The sequence below is a fragment of the Anser cygnoides genome, chromosome 6 (assembly GCF_040182565.1).
Source record: "Anser cygnoides isolate HZ-2024a breed goose chromosome 6, Taihu_goose_T2T_genome, whole genome shotgun sequence".
NCBI lineage: Eukaryota > Metazoa > Chordata > Aves > Anseriformes > Anatidae > Anser > Anser cygnoides.
This window is the reverse complement of record NC_089878.1, coordinates 20,851,698-20,876,140: the sequence shown is the minus strand read 5'-3', so window position 1 is coordinate 20,876,140 and position 24,443 is coordinate 20,851,698. Positions and strand designations below refer to the sequence as shown.

The 24,443-nt window shown below is 33.9% G+C and overlaps 1 protein-coding gene across 5 annotated transcripts in view; it reads right to left on the bottom strand.

Annotated features, from left to right (window-relative positions):
- SLC25A12 (solute carrier family 25 member 12) overlaps positions 1 to 24,443 on the bottom strand; it is a 51,321-nt gene that overhangs the window by 23,148 nt on the left and 3,730 nt on the right. For 2 of the 5 annotated variants that reach the window (XM_048061541.2, XM_048061542.2), the window contains exons 3-9: positions 21,503 to 21,645; positions 16,727 to 16,842; positions 7,305 to 7,444; positions 4,885 to 5,031; positions 3,487 to 3,625; positions 2,040 to 2,133; positions 1,284 to 1,368 (exon numbers count right to left, since the gene is read on the bottom strand). In XM_048061541.2, coding sequence (XP_047917498.1) covers positions 1,284 to 1,368; positions 2,040 to 2,133; positions 3,487 to 3,625; positions 4,885 to 5,031; positions 7,305 to 7,444; positions 16,727 to 16,842; positions 21,503 to 21,645 — 864 coding nt within the window. Of the gene's footprint in view, positions 1 to 1,283; positions 1,369 to 2,039; positions 2,134 to 3,486; positions 3,626 to 4,884; positions 5,032 to 7,304; positions 7,445 to 16,726; positions 16,843 to 17,429; positions 20,551 to 21,502; positions 21,646 to 24,443 lie in introns of those variants that run through there. The other 3 variants (XM_048061544.2, XM_066999494.1, XM_066999493.1) reach the window with 3 other exon arrangements.

Below are 24,443 nucleotides of genomic sequence, written 5' to 3'. Positions count from 1 at the left end.
AGAAACTTCTAAGATCATATCCTACTTTTTTGTTGTTGTTGTTTTGCATAACAAATACCAGTGTGAAAATGATCTGTGTATTGAATAATTACGTAACCATGTAATTCACCACGTATGGATGTCTTCCTTTCTGAATCCGCTGTGTAACCGTTTCAAGGATTTTCTTGACTGCATAATTAGCTTTATATTATTAACACTTGAATTAATTCCCCCCTGAGTAACCCTAGTGAGAACAATCACCTACAAAATGCTTCAGAAAAAGGATTCCCCTAGCATATACCCAAAATAAAATACAACAGAATGGAATATTTCTATGCACAGTATAAGAGACTTCCCATAAAGTTGCTAGTTTTGGTATCAGTAGTACTTGGGTTCAACCTTAGAAGAAGGTTAAGGTAAGATTTAAATCACAGCTTAACTAGCAGTAGACGGATCTGCTTCAAAAGAAAACTTCTCAATTATATGTTGAACCAAAAACATACAGAAGATAAAGCCTCCAAATCCTGACTTCCTTATCATGTAAACTTGCAAACAATAGTCCTGAAAGTGGGCAGTATGGTACGCAGTAACTATATTGGAAAGTCTAAACATAAGATAAATACCTGCACAATGTTTGGTCCTAATTCTTTAGTTTTTACAGTTGTACAAATAACCATAAAAGTGTGAAACAATTTATATTAAAAATCCCAATGGACAGTCTAGGACTCTAATGCTGTACTACACGTGTGTATTTAAATACAGCAATAACTGTAAAGGTCTGGTAAAACAGCGGGTTAACATTCTACTCCTGTTATTTTCCATCTTCTAATTCTACCATTTTCATCAATCTCAATAAAGCTGAATTCCCCTTCCACTGTCTAGTTCAGAGAGTCAGGAAGTAGAGTAAAATTCAATGATCAATTTAAATAAATGGTTAAGCCAATTGTTTCATCACATTTTTCAAAAAAGAAGACATTTACAATTTTTGCATTTAATACTCATATATTTTTACTATTTTAAATTAATTGTATAATTACAAGGTTAGATTGTGAAGTGAAGTGAATCCAAGTTTCTACACATTCTTGTATCTGAATAGGCCATCACTCAATATGACATCTAATATTGTGTTTAGAAACACACTCAGTATTGTGTCCTAATTCTATCCTTATAGCAATACACACAGCACATTCCACGTCTTAGGAGTCTGTTTAAAGTATGTTTTTTTAAAAAAACTTTTCATATGCATGTACATAAACACTCACTTAATTTCAGCAATTTTATTTGTATATATCACGTCTACCTACCTGCTTCTGGAGTTCTGCCAAGTTGTAAGGTAACGCACCTTCAGCCAGCGGTGCTATTCTCTCAATATCTGCCAAAGTCAAGCGCCTTAACACAAGGCAGAGGAAAGCAAATTACTGTTAGATAAAATAATAAACATATTCAATAGAGTATTCCTGGCCACACCTCACAAAATACATCCCGAGTTTAAAAAAACACTCGTCATATTTGAATGCCCATCTAAGAATTCTGCTACACTGCCATAAAGAATTCTTGGAGTTAGAAGGGCATTCTCTTCTTGTAGCTGTTAAGCGGAGATAAAGGGACCTCAGATTATTCACAAGTGAGTCCTTGATTACTAGTAATAAAGGATAATAAAGGGTAATAAAGGGTATAATTCACAAATTAAACAATTTTGCAATTCACATTTAAACAATACAATTGGGTAGGTATTCCTATCCAAGAGTCCACATGCAAATGCCTTCCTGAAACATCAATAAAGTTAAAAATACCAGTGTATTATAGCTTTTTGGGATTACAGTAATGTGTTTTGCTATTTTATATGTATACCTATAATACGAAAATTAGTAACTATGCTTGATGTACACAATTCACTTAGAAAACCCATGCATACACCAAACTCATTTTACATTGATTAAATTATTGTAAAGAAATGCAACAAAACAATTTTTTTTTAAATTGGGATGAAAATGAGTATTTTTTTGCATAGAAAACAGCAATATGATTGTTAAATGATAAAATTAATTATTATAAGTTACCCAGTAACACTGTATAAATCTGTAAGTTGGTAGAGAATATCTATTTCCAGTGGTGTAACTTGTCCAAATCGAATTGCAGAGTGGGTAAATTCCTCTGGATTTAAAAGGGAAAGAGAAATAAAGCAACTGTGTTATTTGTCACATTTCCTCTTCATATACAACTTTCACAAATAACTTTACTATCATAAAAAAAAAAGAGACCTATCACCAAGAAGCAAAATCCATAATGGATGAAAATATTTTTAGGAGGATATCTATCTTGAAACAGAACTTTTGAGACATAGAGCAAATCTGACTGCACAACTCTGATTCATGGTAAGAATTCATCATCAAAGTCAACCAAAATCCTCACGCTAGCAAGGTTAATAACACCACACACACAATTTGTGATTCCTTTTTCTGAAGTTCTGTAAAACAGAACAGATAGTGATATTCACAGCTTTAAGGGCAACTGACTCATTTATCGCCATCACATCCACGTTTCTTTTAACTGCTAGCTCTCAATGACACCAAACTTAGATGTTTATCTAGCCAAATTACATGACATGTTCATGTCATAATTGCCAAACTACAATAAACAAGTTTTAGCAGTGAAAACACAGTAGCAATTTTCACAACACAAATCCAGACAAGATATATTTATGCATGTGAATCATAAATAAATAAATAAATAAAAAGCTAGGTAATTTGTTAGCACAATTTGGAGTATGAGGACAGGCATTTTATGCTTTTCTTTAGGGATGAAAGGTATGCAGACTGTATGAACTTAAGCCAAGCAAAGAAGGAACATGGCATGCTTTTTATCACACACAGACTTGGTTGGTCCCATCCATACAGGTAATAAAATTAGTGATATAATCTGTCGTAAAATTACTACAAAAACAATCCACTCATGCCTGCATCAAGACTGACACATGGCCACTTTTTGTACATACAGGTATTAATTATGTCCTAAATATAGACATAAACTTTATGTAAAACCACTCAGGTTCGTAAACACTATGAAGTTATGTATTATAAGTATTTTTCTAAAAAAGATTTAATCATAGATAAAGTACCTAGCGCTAAACAATATGGAAATAACTGATAATGGGTTTTTGAACTTAATCAATTCTATCTTATTTCCGAAGTACCTCATCTCTAAGAAACCATGCATATCTTTCAAGGGGTGGGAAAATCCTCAATAATACATTGTCTTGCAGATATCCATTCAAACTAGTAAGGTCAGCAAGGTTTCTGCCAGAGTCCCTGTTCTTCTCCCTTAATGATCTGGTTGAAAATCCTTCCTAACCTGGGAGGATGAAAATCACCTTTTAAACACCTATACAGTAGTGCTAACTTTGTGCTAAGTCTATGCAGGCCCTGGCTTGCCTTACCCTATACGCACTACCAGATTACAGATTGGACACAACTAAAAAATTTATAAAGTGAAGGAAATATACCTTACCTTTTGTGACTTCAACATCTTTTCTTATACCTGCTATATTGCTGTATATCTTCCTAACAAGATCCATGTTATTCAAAAGGGCATTAAATGCATTGAAGTAGGAGAAGCTGACCTGATGTGAAACAGTTCCACCAGCTACCTTTAAAAATTAAATGAATGTGGTTAAGTACTTTAAGGCTTTTAACAACATCTTATGACAAATTACAGAAACATCCATTTGGGCAAATAAGGAAAGAATTAAAGTTATCTTTCTATTCCTGTAATTCCAAGTATTGGCGGGGAGCACCAGGCATGAACCTATGGACAAAAGTAATTTTAAGCTATTTTTAATAGAAACATGAGGGGAGAATTATTAGACAGGATACTTTTTTTTCTTTCTTTTACAAACTGAATATTATGCAATGATCAGGTAATACTCACACAGAATCATAGAATGGTTTGGGTTAGAAAGGGGCTAGATGGTCTTTAAAGGTCAACTCCCCTGGCATGATCAGGGATATCTTCTACTAGATCAGGTTGCTCAAAGACCTGTCCAACCTGTCTTTGAACAATTTCAGTGATGTAGCATCCACAGCTTCCCTGGGCAACCTGTTCCACTGTCTGACCACCCTCATGGTAACAAAATTTTCTTCCTTATAGGTAATCTAAATCCACCCTATTTCAGTTTAAAAACATTACTCCTTGTCCTGTCAATACACGCCCTGGTAAAAAGTTTTTCTTTGTCTTCCTTATAAGCCCTCCTTATATATTGAAATGTCACAAAGAAGTCTCCCCAGAGACTTCTCCAGGCTGAGAAACTCTCTCAGCATCTTTACATAGAAGTCCTCTGATCATTTTTGTGGCCCTCCTCTGAACTTGTTCTATTAAGGTCCACATCTTCCTTGTACTATTATTCAATGTATCTGATACACACTCTAAATGGGTAACTGAGTATTTTTCTAATAGAGATATGCATGTAACCACTGCTTTAGACAAAGACAGTGACTGATTTCTCCTATCAGGTATAGCAACAACCATTTATTTCAAAGTCTACGGTCAGTACATAATATAAATCCTATGGGAGATGGTATGTCTTATCAGTCAGGCTTTTGCCCCAAATTCGTGTTCTTTCTGTGCAAAGTATAGTTTGCCCTCCTTTAGGGGAAAGCACAGTAGACTAACTCTAACTGCTTCCAATAGCACTTTAAGCATGTGAACCAGAGTGCCAAACTTTTCTGCTACTGCATCCAAGGAGTACTTCCATGTTTTTCTCTGCCCGCTCTATTATGAAGGGAATAATCTCTAGCACTGAGGAAGTTATAAACAGGTAGGAAAAGACAAAGTGGGAGAGAACCAATAACGTTTTAAGACATTTCAGCTATTAAACCCTGAACTCAAGGCACTTTTCATCAGACTTACTGAAACTAAATTTTCTTCCACAAACGGAGTTAGCATATGTGAGCGAAGGGTAACCATGATTTCACTGAAGTCCAGCCCAGTAATCATACCACTTTTATTTTTGTCCTTCATTGCAAAGGCTTGTCTTGCATGTTCTGACTGCAGCTCCTAGAATTAGTATTTAGAAATAGCATATTAGCAAATTCTGTAACTCACTGTTCACACAACTGTTGCTAATTTTGTATTCTTACAGCATGCCTGAATATATTTGTGCATGTAGACCACAAAAAGACTGCAGTTTAAACTTACAGGCCAGCCCAAATAAAATAAGAAGTCTGCACAATGATTCATTCCATGCACAGATTCATTCCTCTGTCATAGAAAAGGCCCTATTCAACTGTAAGGAAATAGGCGCTTACGCTAAATGATTTGAGAAGTAACTTTCACATACCCATGTCCTGGCTGCTACATATTCCTTTATTAAATACTTACCTGGTAGAGAAACTTCTGATATTGATCTTAAAGACTCAAAGGGAACTGATCTCTTTCATGTCCAAGATTAAATATGATTGGGGTATTACAAATTAAATAACTGAGAAGTATTTGAAAGTGAAAAGGAGGACAGTAAAGATTATGTAATATAGTTCCAGATTGCCCAACAGACACCTTCCATAATGTCAGAAATGGTCACTCATTTCAGGCAATTTAACACTCCTATACAATCTGTAAAAAAATCTTCATATAAAGCACAATGCAGTAACCTAACCTTAATATAATAATGATGGTTGTAAATTCTATGTCCAGAAAAACTTATTTCCGTCTATTCAAGCAAACAATAAAGCACATTCAGCTGTCATTCAGACCTCTAGAAGCAGCTAAAATAATAACCATGTTGTGACAGCCAGTAAGCGGGCAAACTACTGAGCTTATATCACCTCTACAGTAATTTCTCAAGTCTTGTAACCTCAAGATTAAGGTTTTCTAGATCAGATCACAGCAGGCTTTCTGCACCCCATAAGACAAGACTATGAAGAGGAATCTAAAGGGAGGGACAGGAATATCAAACTCATGTACATCTTTTAAATTGTGCAGTCCACACTACGCGTATGTACTAAGGGTCTTTTTTATTATATGATGAGAGCAATAGGTTATTGTATCTTACAAGACAGCATTTTGGAACAACAAACATAAAATCAAATATTTATCATTTTGATCTGGGTTCAACAACAAAAAGATGCTTCTTAGTAGAAATCTGTTCAGTTTTGGTTTTGTTGTTGTTTGTGCACTTGTGTCCCCAGTTTGTGTCTGGGATCACTTAAAATATGTAGCATCAAAGGCAGGACACAGTTTATTCCTTGAAAGTAACACCAACTTACACTGCGCCCTTAAAAGACTGTGCCTAATTCCAGCATCTCAATTTACAATATAGATTTCAGATTCTATCTAGTCACAATTCTCTAGAATCCACTCTAGACCTACTTTAATTCTGGACAATAATTGCAGTGTAAACCAGAGCACACCTATCACTCCCTACTTTTAAGAGAGTATGTTGAAGATATTTTGTAAAAGGTCAGCTCTGGAAGTACATCATCTATTTTTCCTCAGGTCTACTAGACAGAAAACTAGAAGTAACATCATCAGGCGATCACTGCATCTTAACTTACAGGATTCAGTGCGATTACCTACAGTTGTGTGAACTTCTTTCTCTTGAATTATAATGTACATTTCTCCTACTTTACTCTTCCACCTTCCTCTATAATTGATGTCTTCCTTTACCTCCTTCTAGTATAATGATCAATTCATAATATGTTTTTCCTGTAACTTTTCAGCTTAGAACAAAGTCCAGTTCTAAGAGTGAGATCTTTTAAAGGCTTATTCGTGGATGGTGCTTCAGCAACATCTCGGAAAATCAGATTTGCCTCCTGCCAAGTTGGCTGCATTTAAGACTAAACTCCCAATATATGTGTAGCAGCATGCAGGATAGTGAGAGGGAAAAAAAGGGTAAGTATTAGGATGATGTTTACAGAACTAAAAGAAATGTTAAACAATCTATTAACTTTACGTGGAAGATTGCACGGTTAACAAAACAATTATAACAAGAATGTAATCTTTCTCTGGTTGAAGTTAGTTTTGCTATTATATTCCTATAACAGAAAAAGTAGACTGCTCAATCCAGTTTAACAACCAATGAAATGGTCAATTTCCTAAAAAGTATATTTAATCCTATGTATTTATAGAATGATATTCAAGTTAAAGTACAATGAGTAAATACTGCTTACAGAACTGGTATAGAGAAAGAATAGTTCATCATAACTGTTAGGATTAGTATCAGATAATGACGATCATTACCAGAATAAGCTCAAAATTTATAATGGTATAAATGTATTATTAGAGATGAAACTGAATTTCAACTGTGCTTTAAAAGAAGGTTAATAACTGACCTGCAAAAACTGAGTGAACTCTGAATAGTTAAGATGCTTCTTCCTGTTATGTCCAAAATGCAGTCGAATGAATTCACAGTCCCAGTTGAAGGGAATTTGAAGATGTATAGTACTTTGTTCAAATATTTCTTTGACATTTGCTTTGTGGGAGGAAAAAAACAAGAAGTAAGCTTTGGGGTATAGTAAATCTACAAACATTTCAGGAAGGATACAAACAAATTAAGTTTTAAGTAACTGTTTAAGAAATGCTTTAGTTTGTTAAGAATAATTGCTAACTGAGCCTTTACAGACTTTTGAAAGAACACATTTGCTACGCAATGTGATACTTTCTGTATTACTCCATAAAACCTTGGAGTGTTTTATTTAGTTTTAATTAAGAAGCAATTTCCCTTGTACATGACAAATAAGAGCTATTTTGCATTCTGATACAAAAATCAATAGTGGTTCTCCATCTCTGCCAGGAGTCAAATTAAGCCCTTTATCAAGAGCACGAATACCTGCATTACAGTCTCATGCAATATTTGTCATAGTAAGTATGGTTTGATTGAAACTTGATTATTACAATCACGCTGTCTGAATATGTCTATTGAAGATAGGTATAAGAAATGCCATCTAAAACATATCATTAACTCAGCAGAAAGCACCTTATTAAAAGCTTTTGATAAGGCCTTAGCACAAAAATCGAATCCTATAAAACATAATTGGTAGTCTCAGTTATTAAAATGTTTTAAGATAAGTGAAGACAGAGATGTCCTCTTTTAAATGAACAAAAAAAAATCCTGTAATTTCAGAATATGGAATTCTCCATATGCATACTATACAACTGCAATATCAGTGCCTACCATATCTGAATTCAATCAAAAGCCTTGTCTGAGAAAAAAGGCTTGCTTTATTCATATATAGCATTACCACTCTGTAATACAAGCCTGTTTTTTGTGCAGATTATCTGACCAAATAAACAGTATAACTGGACATCTATGAATGCATTGTGAACCCTTTTTGAAATCTACCTCAAAAGTACCTGAATTGATTTTAGCATTCATCAGCTAATCTTGAACCTGCTAACAACCAAAATAAAATATGGCATATCGCTCAAATTTAAAACAAAATACACATTATTTTAGCTGAAAACACACCTCTTTTGTAATATGTTTAGATTATTTGCTCAACACTGGAGTGGCACGAACATCAGCTGCATTAAAGGCATACCGTGGAACTATTAAATAGTTCTTTTAAAAGACAGAATGTGATCAGAAGAACTTTGATATCATTTGCCATTAAGAAGTATTTATTTCAAATGAATGTGTTTATTTCGAGTGAATCTCTATGCTAAAAGACTACTCCATTCATCCTTTCAATTCTGTAGCTATTCTAGTAGTGGGCAAATCACTATATTGTTTTATATTTTCAGTGAAGAAAGGAAGGGAAATATTCAGAAAAGTATGTTTCAGAACAGGAACACACAGTAGGATCTTTGACTAGATCATCCGCTCCACAGATAGTTTGAGATTGCATATTTAAAGAGCAGACTATGACTAGTGAGTGACTTAACTGTATTTTAGCCCTTACTTACAGGTCGAACACAGACAACAAAGAACTGCTATTTAAACCATAGTTTTCAAGGCAAGGTAGGCTAAATGAGGTGTTCAGGTAAGCAGGAACCTTAAAAACCTTGACTACTTGCAACTCTCCATTCATATCTACTCACTAATACACAAAGTGAGAGCTAGGAAAATGAGATGGAACATCAAATACATGGCACTGAACTGTTTTATTTTGCCACACTTCCTTTGAAAGTTTTGTCTGTAATAGGTTTATTCACCACTGCTAGAGATCAAGCAGCCAGGAGAGGTAAATTTAAATTCCCCACCTACTACTGATTCACTGTGGATTCTGAACAAACTACCTCGAGTCTGCATGTACTACAAAGTGATCAAACATCTGTAACACTGACTGCTTTTAAAATACTGAATTCTTCTAATACAAACTTAGGAAAGAACTCACCGAAGCAGCCAGAAAATTTAAACTGTATTTCAGTTGTTTCCAACAATTATTTCACAATATCAGAGGAAGGTTAAAAAAGTTTCACTTTTTTCTTATACAAAATTATTCATACATGTTCATATAGACAAATCTTCCAATAATTTTTAATGAGACTGAAGCCACTGGAATTTTCCTTACTCTCACTCAAGCATTTAATTGTGTATGACTTAAAACACTGAGGATTATTTTCCCACCGTATTGATTTTCCTTCCTAAAGAAACTTTTAACTAGTCATCAAAACATCATAGGTTGAGATTTTTCAGCACATAAAAATAATACTGGTAAATGAAATAATAAATTTACATTCAATAGTTGAGTGTATCGGTACTTGAAGAATCCCGATAGTGGCTAGCTAGCTTTAAAAAATAGTATCCAAATCAGACTGTTGCTTCTCTGAAAATTCAGACTCCTTATCCATTTTTCTTCAATCAGCAATATCTGACAATCACCAACATATATTGCATTTGTTACAGTCTGCGTTTTAAGACATGCTATTGTATTTAAAGCTTAATTCCATGTTGGCTTTATGAAACATTTGGGGTGCAGGAGCAAAACTGTGTATGAGTTGTAAATAAAACAGTTGTAAACAACTGACATAGTTAAGACTCTACACTTTTCCAAAGTGGTCTTGGATTCTCAAACATCTCCAGTAAGCACTTAAATTTACTACTTCTCTACCCAAGATTAGCAATGCTTTCTCCAATATATCAAGAATAGCTTCTTTAATCCAATGTTGTTGGCTTTTCTCTTATTTCAAAGGAAATCACCACCACTACTACTAACAACTCCATGATGAGAAAAGATGCAAATAAACAATCACATTTCAGAAATGCACAATGTGATCATGATCTGCACTTTGACCACTTTGAATTATGACCAAATGTCTGATTTTCAATTTATTTTTTTCACAGCATAAGCAAAGCGATTATAACAAAGAAAACTTAAGTGGTATAGTAAAGGTGGGTTTTTTTTTTTTTTTTTTTAATCTCTCTCAGTCAAAACCCAGTAATGCTTCTGAATTAAGATAAACTACAGGAATTTCCAACAGAGCTATTCTGCAGGGGGCAAACAGCAAATTATTTTTAAACCCTTTCATTTTAGTATGACATTTTACAGAATGCATTCATTGTCCCTGTCAATACATGTTGCTCATTTACTAATGTCTTCTCTTACTCTTTGCTCACCTTTCTGCAGTGGAATTCTTCCTACTGAGCTGATAGCTTTCTTTCTGAGCTTACAGCAAAGCATATTCTTCTCAGATAGGCATACAAGTCAGCATCCTGATGACACACTCAACTTACCATCAGCCCCAGGAACAATAAACCTACTACTCTAGTGCACTAGTACATTACCTCCAAGGCGACATGCATTCTCTCAAGATTGCTTCAAAATTTCCCCACCCAATCATTTTAAACAAATTATAGATGCCTGGAGCAGCTATCTGCAGGCAGCATACACACGACTGGCTCAACCTCCATCAACACCATTACCTAGCAGGCTCAGAAAAATGATACAAGAAAAACAAGTTTTTTAGAAAATACTGAATTTCAGAGAAAGGGGAAGAAACTTTAAGTTATAAACACCAAAATATTTTGTTGATGAGGATGAGATGTAACAGAACACCAACACAACTGAGCAGAGCATTACACATCTAAATCCACAGAGGATACTGCTAGAGTTTGTATCTTTGAACAAACATTTTTTGCCCCCCTCATGGTGGAGATGAGCTCAGGACATAAGTGAGCTTTGAGGTGGTAGCTATCATTTATTTTTACTAAAAGCTCCCCAAAATGCAGAGTGGAAACCTCACAAATTTTCAGTGCAATCAGACTGAGTTTGCCATTGCCTCTCACAAGTGATGCAGTATCAATCATGCTTCTTAGAGACAAAAAAAAGTAAATGCAAGTTTTAAATACTACCATAAGTATACCAGAGGTTTGTTGTTTAAGAGTGTTTTAATGTGTCTACTCAGTCATCTATGGCCTCGTTTGTACATATTTCAGCCTCAACATAAATAAGGCATTTAATGTTTTCTATGCTGCTATTTTTTCCTATTTCTTCTAAAAGAAAATTTCATATATTTTCACTTTCAGCACAAAATAAAAAATCACAAGTAAAAGCAAGAAGACATTTTTAACGTCTGTTGCAACAAAAGTATGTTAACAGTGATCCGAGCATAAATATAATAATGACTTTGAGGTGAAAGCAAAAAGACAAGAAGCAGGAAAAGTGAGAAAGCTAAACTAGAAATAATTGCCTTGTACTTCTCTTATTTTAAAAGATTTAATCAGTGATTCTGATTAAGATCAAGATTAGCGACAGGCATAATAATGAACTGTCAATACATATAACTTTAACGTGGAGTTCTCCTTTCCTGTTTCCTCCTGCTGAACTATGATCTTGAACTTAATACTATAGAGAATGTTTGAGATCTCCTTATGTTCTTATTTACTATTATAATAAATAAGGATGGGCTCCCATCCTACACTGCTCACAGATGTTTAAAACTGTGGCTTAAACCAGAATTATACAACAGAAAAGAAGTAACAACAACCAAACAACATGACAACAAAAGAAAGTCATAGTCATTTTGTATATTATCTGCATGCATTAAGCAAAAGACACCTTGAAAACAAGCAACTAACATATGGCAAACAGAAAGCCAAGAAAAATAGTAGCTTTAGTTTACTGCACGCTTGGTATGAACGTGTTTTTCTTACATCCTCTGATCCACAGTTGTGTGATGATGAGATTTTTCTGTTTTCTTTTAAAGGTTATAAATAATATTTCATAAATCAGAACTCTGATCTCAGAACTCAGAATCTCCAAATCCTGGCATTTTCAATCCTATTATTCTTTTAGAAATGGTGGAGGAGTGAATACTATCAATAATCTGCATTTCCTGAAAAATAATACTCAAAAGCAAAGAATTATAACTATGTATATTCAACTCCTTTCTCTTATTCTTCTCACTCACCTTCTTCAAGTATTCTCAAAGTCTACCATGTTTAAGGGAAATCTGAACCTTTTTTCCCACATTAAAATGTGTAAAAAAGTAATTATTTTGTTTAAGAGAATAGACAGGACAAGATCATGGTACACTCCATTTCTGGAACTATTTCATTATATTGATATTTATTATTTCAATTCACCAACATCACTGTAATGTTTAACATAGTTGCATTAATAGGTATTCTATCCCTTTATAACCCAGAATGTCTTGAAAGAAGAGGCCACTATACTCTGCATAGTATTTTTAGTGAGATGTTGAGCTGCAGGATGTTTTTAAAGCCTTATGTTTAGTTTCATAAATATTTTCCAATAATCTCAAAAATAATTCAAAAACTCTGAATACAGAAGAATCACAAACACAAGGGCAGTAAAATTGTTTCAAAATCCCATTGTTTTAGATCTGATTTCTATCCACATTAGCACAGGTATTTCACCAAAAACAATCTCTGAAATGCTCCAGTTTACCAGAGAATAGCTTTCTTTGTGGTGACTCTACAAGGAAGAACAACTGGAAAAGCCTTTAAATTGTACATTCCAATTAAAATTGATACAGTCCAGACCATTGTATGTTTTGTCCAAGGGAAGAATTATAAAGAATGTTTTTACCTCCAGTTAGACAACCTATTTTTTGAGAGAAGTTTCAGTGATGGTCACAGACTTCACCTTTTAACCACAGTAAGGACTATCTGTTTTAGCACCAAGTAGCTTGAGCAGATTTATTATATGTTTGCTTTAACCTGAATTCGGGACAATAGTCCTTTGCAGAATAGCAATAAAAAGAAATTTCCTTTGTGCAACAGCATTAACTTCATGGTCTGTCTTTAAATATTCACTCATGTTAAGTAGCTTGGTCAGTTATATCCCATGATCAAAAGAGCAGAATGGTTCTTATCTTTTCTGGCTACAGATAGCAACCCAGAACAAGAAAGACAATGCATGAAAAAAAAGAACAGCCTTTCTTTATCTGCCTTGGCTGTTATCTTTTAAATATTTTATGGTTAAAGCAATATTGTAAGGGATCATCAGCAACACATTTCCCAGAAAATAGTAACCTAGGAATCTTTTATGAAGACATACAAACATTTAAGTATGAAAGATTTATTTTTTCTGTTTCTTCATGATGAAAAAGGTAAATTAAATTACACCACTGCTTGCATCAATGGGTTATTAAAGTAGTCATATTATTGCTTTTTATTCAGCAAGGTGACAAGTAGTCCAGTGCAGCTGACACATGTAAAGAATATGAACATGTTGTGCAACCAATTTGCTCATACAAAGTAGGTCCAATTCAATTTTCTTGCAATAGACCTGCTATACACATATTGCAGCATACTATCTGCATATCTATAGCAGTCATTCATATGGGACTTCAGGATGTCCGAAACTCCTGGAAAAATATCCCAAAGCAATAAGAAAGTAGATGACATTAAAGCAACAAAGTCAGCATACAGAAGGCTTCCTGTTTCAACAGTTTGAATTAACGCATATTGCATAGACAAAGACACTGATTAGTGCAGCATAGCCAACAGGTACTTCTACCAAATAGTTTATAAAGAATCAAAAATTGCTTGCCCTTTTCTATTTGTCAATTCAAAAGAAAGCAATGTAATGCAATTTAAGTAATAGTTTCTCCACTGAAAAGTTGGAAGCTAAACTTTTGCAGAGTCAAGTGTCATATGGAAGGTAAAGAGAACTGCAAGAAGCTGAAGTGCTCGTGTATGGTCTGAGTCTGTCAGTAAATAAATCATAAAAAGCAGATGATGTGAAAATGCCTGGAAAAACTTGCTTTCAAGCATGGATACAGGTCTAAAGAATCAGCAAACATACTTAATTCTCTTCAGATAAGTGAAAAAACTGACTAAATCAGGATAATTTTTGAAAACGCCATACAGTCATACCCCAATGATCTAAGAATATGGCTAGCTTGGGTGCAGATGTACTTCTTAATATCAAATTCAGAGCCAGCACAGCTTTCCTCTACTTTTACGGTTTAAGCCCAGCTTGAATACACACCAACATTATCTCACATCCAGCAAGACCAGTGTTGTTTCAAGTTACTGGCCTAACAGACACAATTTGATCCTGTGTTCCACTCCCCAGCACCTCCATCCCTTGCTCCAAAAACACAGTGCAGAAAAACCTCAATAAATTACTCTCATTTCTAGCAAGACTTAGTGGCTTGAGGTAGCTTTGGAATCCGTACAATCACATTCACAGGGTTGCATCTGAGCTAGAAAATCTTGACACGTTTGCTTCCATAATCAGCATGTCCATATGGTTTATCTGCTGACTGGATAAATTACCCGCTAATAAAAGAGAGCTGCCTTGTTTAATAGCAATTCTCACACTAATTGGTTAAGCTTATTTCATTACAGTATATTTCTAATAATTTACTACAACTTTCAGCTGTCAGTATGTAGAGCTTTTAGTTTACAGAAATGTATATATTGTACGTTATGTTTTACAATATAGCACCATTTACTCTTTCTACTTCAGTTGAAGAAAATTCTCTCTGCTCACTGAAGAGACCTTGTCTTTCCTTTCTTCTCAATAGCTATTTGGAAGGGTTCTTTGAAGAAAATCAGCAGAGAAAGTGTCATGTTTCACCATGACCATCTTCCTCTAAAGACCTGGGAAAATCCTAGTTTTATATATTCTCCTGTCTGTACATGAAACTAAACTCTGTCTTTCTGTTTATGTGGTATGAAAATGAAAGAATATAGGTCTCATTTACAAGATAGCCTTTACAGGCGACAAGACTGACTTGAAAACTGATTGCAGAGTTACCAAATTCTGAAAATATTATATATCATCATTCACATTTTTCCCCACATGCATTTATTTGCATAAAGCCCAAGTAAAAGTAAGTAGCCCATTTTACAAACTACATAAAAAATGAAAAAAAAAAAAAAAAGCAGCAGTAACATTGGAATCTGTACCACAAAAATAGGTACCATCGATAGGTTACAGCTTACAATTACATATAGTCGTAATTGCAGTAAAATTTATTTTTCAAAAAACATGAGACCAATAGTAAGTTTTAAATTCCCTGAAGAGTTTGCTACCTAAGTTTTATCAGCTTTTTGAAAAAAATAATGGGAAAGATACTGAAAAATATTTTTGCTGTTTCTCTTGTTTGTGTTGTGCTTTCGGCCTCTAAGATAATGCTGTGCTCACAAAAATAATGATTCTCAGTCTGATTGAGGAATCTGTGTATAACCTAAATTGCTTTTTGTTGTTTTACAGAACCTGCTATTTCAAGTGTGTTTATACGGGCTACAAAATGCATACCCCCGTTTGTGAAATTATTAAACATACCATGATTAACAAGGTCACACTGATTGCGATAGTTTGTCTACATTCTAATGACTACATTTACTGACTTCACCTTTGCTTAAGTTCTAAGAGATTTTCTTTTCAGGATGTTGTGTCTAAATTGTTGAGTATTTGACCATTCAGTTAATCATGTAACTTAATACATGTCATAATTCAAGCAGTTTGTTTCATACAAAGACCCATGCATTGTTTCAATTTTTTTTCCAAAGCTGCAACAGTTTTCATAAAAAACAAAGTAGTACAAGCAGTAAGTGGTTACAAATCCAAGCATAGTTTGTATTTTCTTTATTAAGTTTATTCTTTTGTATAGAAATAACATTTATTTCTCATTCCATTTTATTAAAATTCTTAGCAATGATTTCTCTAATTTTAATAAAAGTACAATTTTTTTAAAATATAATCTAGTCCTCCCTAAACTGCAATGTTAATAACAGTTATTTTGCAATATCAGAAAGCAATATGGTTAGCCTAAAGAAATTTGCCCAATTGCTAATATATGTGTTAGAAGAAAAAAAAAAACTTAAAAGGCCATAGTTTCTTCCTAATTTTTTTTTGAAAATACATGATCTAGCTAGAAGTTACACTCATCATACTGAAGTAAGACTTGTTCCTCAAGAATAGGAGCGCTAGACTAGGAACTCAAAAGATCAGACCTCCTTCATTTCTATTTTGAACTCTTACTATATGAAATGACAGTTCTCCAAAGATATCAGGAGATCCAAATCAAGTTTTAAAAATCCCTCAACAACGAAGGAGCTCAAAGTCTGTGACAGGAAAATTTTACTTAGGATGATGCTGAACAAAATAGCATTGTATTAACTACTTTAAAGAACATGAAAAATCTTGATTCAAAAAGACAGAGCAAAATTCTTAAAATTGTATCACTTGGAAGAAAAAAAAATTACTCATGCAAACTTTTAGAAAGTCAGTATAGTACTACACAATATGCATTTCTAGTTGTGATGAGCTATCATTATCATTTATACTATTATTATTGCTTTCTTAAACTGTTTTTCCTTAGATATTCTTACCAAATGTTACTTCTCCATTGCCAGTCTTGTCAAATAACTGAAAAGCAACAATGAATATTGCATCTGGAGTACACAAAACAGATTCAAATGCCAAAAATTCTTGATAGGAAATCAACCTACAAAGGAAAATATAGAAGTTATAAAAATGTCGACAGATTGTTCAAAATGTCAATGGTGTTTTGTGCTTGATGCTCTATGAAGTGTTACAATTCAATTATTATAGAAAAGGACTGAATTCTTCCTATCCATCAACAACAAAATATAACTAATTCTCAGTGAATATCTACTATTTATTAACTTGTAATTATATATTTAGGCAGACAGAACTTAAAAACAGACATTCTATCAGCATGAAATTTACAGGCCTGTCATTATATTACTAATTTTAATATTTCTCAGTATTTCTACTGAGAAAGAAAAGGAAATTTAATGTAAATATAACACTATACAATAAACATATTCTTAAAACAGTGCATAACATTCATTTTTAAAAGTCCAAAAAAGTTATACTTTAGTATGCATATAGAAAAAAAATATTACACTTCAAATATAATATGAACTGCAAAGTCATGTACAAGAAAGAAAAGACAAGAAAGAAAGAAACTATAAGAACATTTGGACAGTTGGACATGACCAAGAAAGCTAAGGATTCAAGTGTAACAATTGATCACAAGACTACGAGTTGTGCATGTAAGACATTCACCATACAGAAAAACGCAACTCAGGATGCATCAGGGGAGCTTTTCTGTGCGAGATGAGGAAGCAGCAGTATCACCAGATAGGGCTCTCACGACATCTCTGGAACGCTGCATACAAATCAAAGTCCTTGTGTTCAACACATATAAACTCAGACTTGAATGGATGCACAAGTAGCTTATTATGACAACCATAAACTTCTCTAGAGGAACTCAGCTTATTCTGACAAGCAGGAAAAAAAAAACATCTAGAAGGGCTCTATAATCTTCTATATATAGAAATGCTCTATATAAGAAAAGCTACAAAAAGATGAGCCTCAAGCCAGAAGATGAAGGATAACTGGCACAAGAACAAAATTGCATTGTGTTATCTGTAAAGATATTCAGAGTGGGCATATACTGTGGCCTTTCCAGAATACTGCAAACAAAATCCCTAGGTTTTAACAGCAAATATGGTTTCTTAAAACTACTGCTTGATTTCAGCCTTGTAAAAACAGGGGACTTAGATTGACAACTTAGAATATTCCATCCAGTTCCAAGTGTACATAATTCATCTGAATTTATAAATGTACTCTTTAGAACATTTTATAGTACGAGTAGTAAATGTACTCTTCATAGCAGATCATTAGCTCATAGTGATTACTTCACATATATGCCACTTATTGATGAGGATATACATATAAATTCTGTTCCTCTTTGAAAAAAAATCAAACCACACTATTCATTAGTTTATCTAGTCTTTCTCTGACAAAGTATATGCAGAATCAAGATACTTTAAACAAGATCACATATTTTAACATTCTTGCATAAATGTATCGCACAGAAAAATACAGAAAACGTAGTGATTTTGAAAGGAATTAAGATATAACAAATACAGAATTATGATACTAATTTGTCACACTTTAGACATCAAATCAAAGATGAGAAAACGGTTCTCCAGATGCGAAGTCAACTTCATCCAAATTACTATTTTGATAGATAAGGATTTAGTATCAAAGAAACAGAATATCCCTTAAAAAAATTGTAAATACTATAATTTCCAAACATATCTCACATAAAGGTGTAAATCTGGCATTAATTCCTAACGAGGAAGCTTTATAACAGACAGAATCAAGTGATGATCTCTGTAGAATGCATTCGTAGAAGCCTGAACCTGAAAGAAGCCATTCTTCAGAGGTCTCCCTTTAATAGTGCCTACAGTAAAAGGAGATAGACACATTCAATTTCCTTTCCATACGTTCAACTTGCAATGCCTAAGAGCAAGGATCCTGTGACCCTCCATTATCAGGGTGGAGGTAACAGGAGGTGGATTAAATGAAACAATGGAGTTTCCCATCCAATCACTATTCAAGTATCGTTCAGTGAACCTGCTGTATTGTAGAGTCCATAACAACATCAAATCACTTACCTCTCATTCTATTGGTAACATTAAAAAAAAAACAAACTACTATTTCTTCTGTACTGTTACTCTTCAAAGTAAGTACACAAAGTAAGCCACATGGTTAAGTTCTACTCTATCTTTGTTTCTTATACAAGTTTTTGCTCTTTACACACACAACATAGCTTTTAGATATAATGTATATCGCTATTGTGACCGTCCATTATGTGAACCACCAGCTCTTTCTTCAGGAATTCACTTAAGAACACACTTGCAAATTCTAAGAACAATATACTGATAAGCAGAGTAGTCAGAAATAAGCAATTAAAATGAAGAATCTAGAATGACTACTGTGAAATTTTGCAAGTTTGGAGGGAGAAGAAAATCTTTGATTTTACAACTTGAATACCAGCTAATGTCAGATTAGACTTATGTAACCAAGAAGCTGGTTTTGGCACACATTTATGTATGAGAAAGGACATGTACCCTAAATCCTAATTTTAAAAGCAGTGCCAGCAGTCTGATGGCATAGGAATGCTTAACTGCAGCATCAATGAAATCCCACAGTATTAAATAGACACCAGAGAAAGCAGTCATTTAAGGCCAAATGCCAATTTAGACCTCTTCATATTAATTTCTCAGAACTTGCATTTGTAACAGTGAGGAAGAAATGCTTCGAAAATGAAGTCTCTTGTTATACGAACTACCATAGGGAATTCTACTAAAGCAAACTAGTCTCGTACTGTAGTAATGGGAGAAGGCAACAGTTGGAACAGTTAAGTGACTATTAAATTACAAGCAGAAGTTAAAAAAAAAAAATCTAAATCTATTTGCATAAAGACAGCCAGTTCCAAAATGTGCTTTTTGTGTTTTTTTTCTTAAAGCAACAAAGTTAAGCCTAAATGAAGTCAACAGATATTAACAAAGAAAAGTTACAAAGAACATTTTGAGTACTTATTTGAAGGGCAAGCAAGACTAACGGATTATGACAACAGATACAGGAATTAAATTTCATAACAGAACCAAAGCTTCTCAGTGACTTGCTCTGTGACCTTGGGCTGTCATTTAATTTACAAAGGCCTGTACGGAATAGGACTGGTGATACTTCCATGGACTTTATAAAGCAAATTTAAGTCCTTAGAAAGATGTAATTAATGGAAATCAGTAGAAGATTACAATAATTATTCATGCTACATATTAAACTCTCTGTAGAGATGATATAAGAGTCTGGATTTTGGTATATTACAGCTCACTATAAAAGGAATATTACAAACGCAGAAGGAAACCAATGACGATGATACAGGTATAACACTCTTCAAATGAATTACTGATTAGAGGTAAATATAGATTAAAACATTACGGAGAATACATTTCAGAAAATGGGTATTCAGACAGATAAACATTTTGTATTGCAGACTATATGATAATAATTCTCTTTATTTCAATGTTTCCATACAAAATTAGATAAAGCACACTTACCCATATCTGATTACCTCACTTCCAACATTACTCAGATTAAAAAACAAAACAAAAATACTTATATTCACAGAGTAAACAACAAAAAAGCGATGCCTCATTGTCGTGTTCTGTTGTAGCAATAAAACAAATTATTGACTTCTTACTGTAAAAAAGGTCCTTTTATAAAAAAAAATTCTGAAGAAACGAACACCCTAAAAGATAACCAACAGCTTTCAGAGAAACAAGGCACTCAACATGTTGGTTTAGTAGTCATCAGTTAGACTTATATCAATCTGTAACAACACAAGAAAGTACAGTATGTATCGCAAGCAGTGAGACAGGTTATTTGGATTTATCAAAACATATGTATACACCAAATGTATTATCAAAACGCTGCAGATTTATTTTTTAAAAGGCATCATGTAATATTATGTCAAATGGGAGATCCTGTATTTGTCATTTAGTATAAAATGTAGGCAGCATACACAATTTTATTTGTAAAGCACAGACACTGCAAGTTGCTCAGAATACTGTGCAAACTAATAAAATAGTCTAGAACAGGATATAGGAGAACAAAAATATTGAAGTGATGTCAATGGTCAGATTCTGACTCACAAAACCAAGGAAGTTAAGGGACTTCCAACTTAAAGTAAGTTACATCTATCTGTTTACATATCCTATTTTAACAGCAACTTTCTATCTCTTCTCTACAACACACCCACTCCTCTCTGCATGCTGGACCTCTACTGTGGTCTATCTTAACCTCTTCACTTTAACATGTCTGTGTTTCCTACCTGAATTCAAGGCCAAAGCTAGAGGCCTGCATACAACAAGAAAGAAGGCTCTTCTGAAGAGTGAGTTAGAGGATACTACCTCAGTGGAATGGACATTTCATAAATGTCATGTCACAGATGTGAGTACACAGAAAATAACTTTATCTGGCAATCATACTGTATTAAGCTTATTTGCAGTTTAACTATCTTCCTCTGCATTTGTACTAATTGTCAAAATGCCTTCAAAACAAAACTTCCTTTTAAAAATGCTTTGAACTCTGCACTGTTAAACGCCATATTTTCCCTTTAGTTCCACAAATGTATAGTCTACTGTACTTGAGAAAAAACTTATTGTCCAATTAAGCTTGAAGTGTAATAAAATCAATAATGCATTTCAGAAGATGAAATTACCAAAGAAACTCATTCGTTTACCAATTAATTACAGGCTTCTAATGGAAAGCAAAATTCTCACCCATCTTTAGTTTGATCTGCCACTCCAGCCAACAGCTGTACTGTTTTAGGATTATAACGTGGATCTGTATAAAGTCCTAGGTATTTCTGCACAAAATCTTCTGGGGTCATGTAATGCTCTCCATCTTTCTCAACGCTGGCATACTAGAATAAAAACAAAAAACAAAACCACAAGAACAAAAGTGAATCCATTTAGATGTTAATTATTAGTGATCACCAAACTATCTTTACTGAATATCACTCAAAATGGTGCACAACTGTATGCAACTGCTCTGAAATTAAAATGTATGGTTCAACTAACAGTGTTACCATACCAGTTGCATACCACCAACAACCAGAACAACATCTATCCCTGCGGAATAGATGTGTACACAAAATAACCAATATCTTCTAATAAAAAGACAGTTAAGCACTTTCAGAAACTGTCAGGTAATTGCATAAATTTACAGAAATTACAACCTGCTATAGCTTTTCATTTGCAGCTACACTGCAAAAACACAGCACAAGTTCTTCCTTTGAATTTCTAGTGGGAGATACCTTCTAATTAATTGTTCCTAATCACTCTTATAATTACAGTTTGAAAAATGCATATTACTTTTTTCTTTTTGTGAGAAGTAACTTTTCAGATTCGTTTTTCCTGAAACTAATAGCTTTCACATTTGTCTTTTAAGTAAAAATTCACACACACACTTACTCTCTCACTCACATATACCCTCAAAAAGGTCAACTGAAATGTTTTGGTTTTGAGATCTTATTAACAAATTTTCAAATAAAAAAGCACGTGCAAATTTTACAATTATATAAGTAATAAATATTAACAAAACTAATTAAGTATAAAATTACCTAAGACTAATTAAGAATAAAATAAAGAATAAAATTACATCTTTCTTATTTGTACACCAAGACAACTGCCATATGACCGTACAAGTATTCTATTACTTTTCTGTGTTAGATCATTAATCACTGGCTGTTATAAACTTTTAATTTAAAGTAAATTTTTTAGCCTAACGTAAATTCTGTACCTTTAACTGTCCAGTTAGGCTGGATAATACCAATCTAGGACTAAGAATGTGAGGATGCAGGAGTAGAAAGCCTCACAAGTTCATTTTACAAATCAAGCCTACTTCTGAGTTACCAGAACTAGATGCTAATCGGTCATTCCTGTCAATAACCAATACTATCACCCCTCTTTTTATGTGCCTTGATACAGAAGCACATATTAACTTACTTTCTTGCTATCTACACTATCTTGCTATCTATGAATTACTTCCTTGCTATCCGTTGCCATCACTAAACATTAAGTAGCATATAATATTTGAAGTCATCATCATGTAGGAAAATTAATAAAGGGGAATTGTATTATGAAAGTTCCTACCCCTCAGGTCTTGTTTCAAGATGGCAGCACTGCTGCAGAAATTTTTTCTCATTTATGATATGACAGTAATCTTAGAAATAAAACCTAAATTTTCAGATTGCAAGATTACATTATGTTTGCATCCTGTAACAGAGGAAAAAAGCTCACAAAAGATTTCTAGTTCACTAACCTACTGTGATCCAGTCCACTTTGATGATTGAGTTTTTCTCTGCATTTTTGCTCAGAAAACCTGTAAGAAACTTACTAAATAGCTTTAAACCCATCTCTTCTGTTCACTCTCTCCACTTGTAGATATAAAGATTTGGATGCAAATCTTCACATATACATAGAACTGTCTTCCTTCTGAGATATGGAAATTGCAAAATTCCACAGCTGTTTCATGAGAATGTTGATGTGCAATTAAAGTAGTGACTTTTAATTCATTTGTGAAAATGCAATTCACCTTTCTAGATTCTAGTCATTCAAAGTCATCAATATAAGTGTTCTCTGCAGAAAAAGAAAAGGCAATGCCCCCCACATCTCGAAGAGCTATCATCTATGCAACATCCATGTTTGGAAACCCAAACTTCAATTAGTAGCCTTACATGTAATTTTTCAGCTGTTCCACTATGCACTGCAGTATCTTGATTCAGTTCATAGGTTTTTGTGAAAAAGGAACGAAACAGGTCCTCACACAGCCAGGGACCCATAGGAATTAGAATGTTAACGCCACCACCTACACAACAAACCTGTTAAGATGTAACACTCCACTATGATAAAGGAGAACATTTACACGTCTAATGTATTTTTCAGCTGTTCTGAAACCCAGTTTCAACATAAAAGAGCTTGCATCAGCACCATCGTCTCCGTAAGCATCTCCCTTAGCCTCCCACATCTCTTCCACAACACCAGCTCCTCACGTCACCTGTCCCTCTACCACCCTATAGTTGTGATGACAGCTGTTTGCAAGACTGATTGTACACCAGACTATTGAACTTATCCATAATTAATGGATGATTTCCACAAAAACGGGAACACAAAGCAACAGATGGGAATCCTTCAATTCAGCACTGCTGCTGACATAAGATATGATGAAACTGTGGCTTTGCTGAATCAACTAAGAAAAGATCTCTTCTCAGCCATCTATAGATGTGACTTAAAAAATGCATTGTGAAGCTCAGTTCTGTTGCAATGCACATAATCTAAATGAAGTTTTATATATGAAGGACCATCAAACATGGAGAGTATCGAGCACATCTTTAAGAACAACAGAGTTCAACTGCTTGACAATGGATGGCCTATGAGAGAGTCAAAAATCTAAACATCTTTATTTAATTCAGACACCAACTTACCTGAGTTTATTACAAATAGTGAATTGTTTTTACAACAAAACCTGTGTAGAGGAAGTTTTGTTAAAAAAATTTTGAGACTAAAATAATTAAAGGACAGATACGTTCAGCTCCATACGAGAAGGTCATGAGCTTGGCTGCGAGCCAATAAATTAATGTCTGACAAAGTAGCTAGGCTATTCCCTGTTGGCATGTATTTACAGCTTCTGCCCTTAAGTGATCTTTTCACCATGCAACAT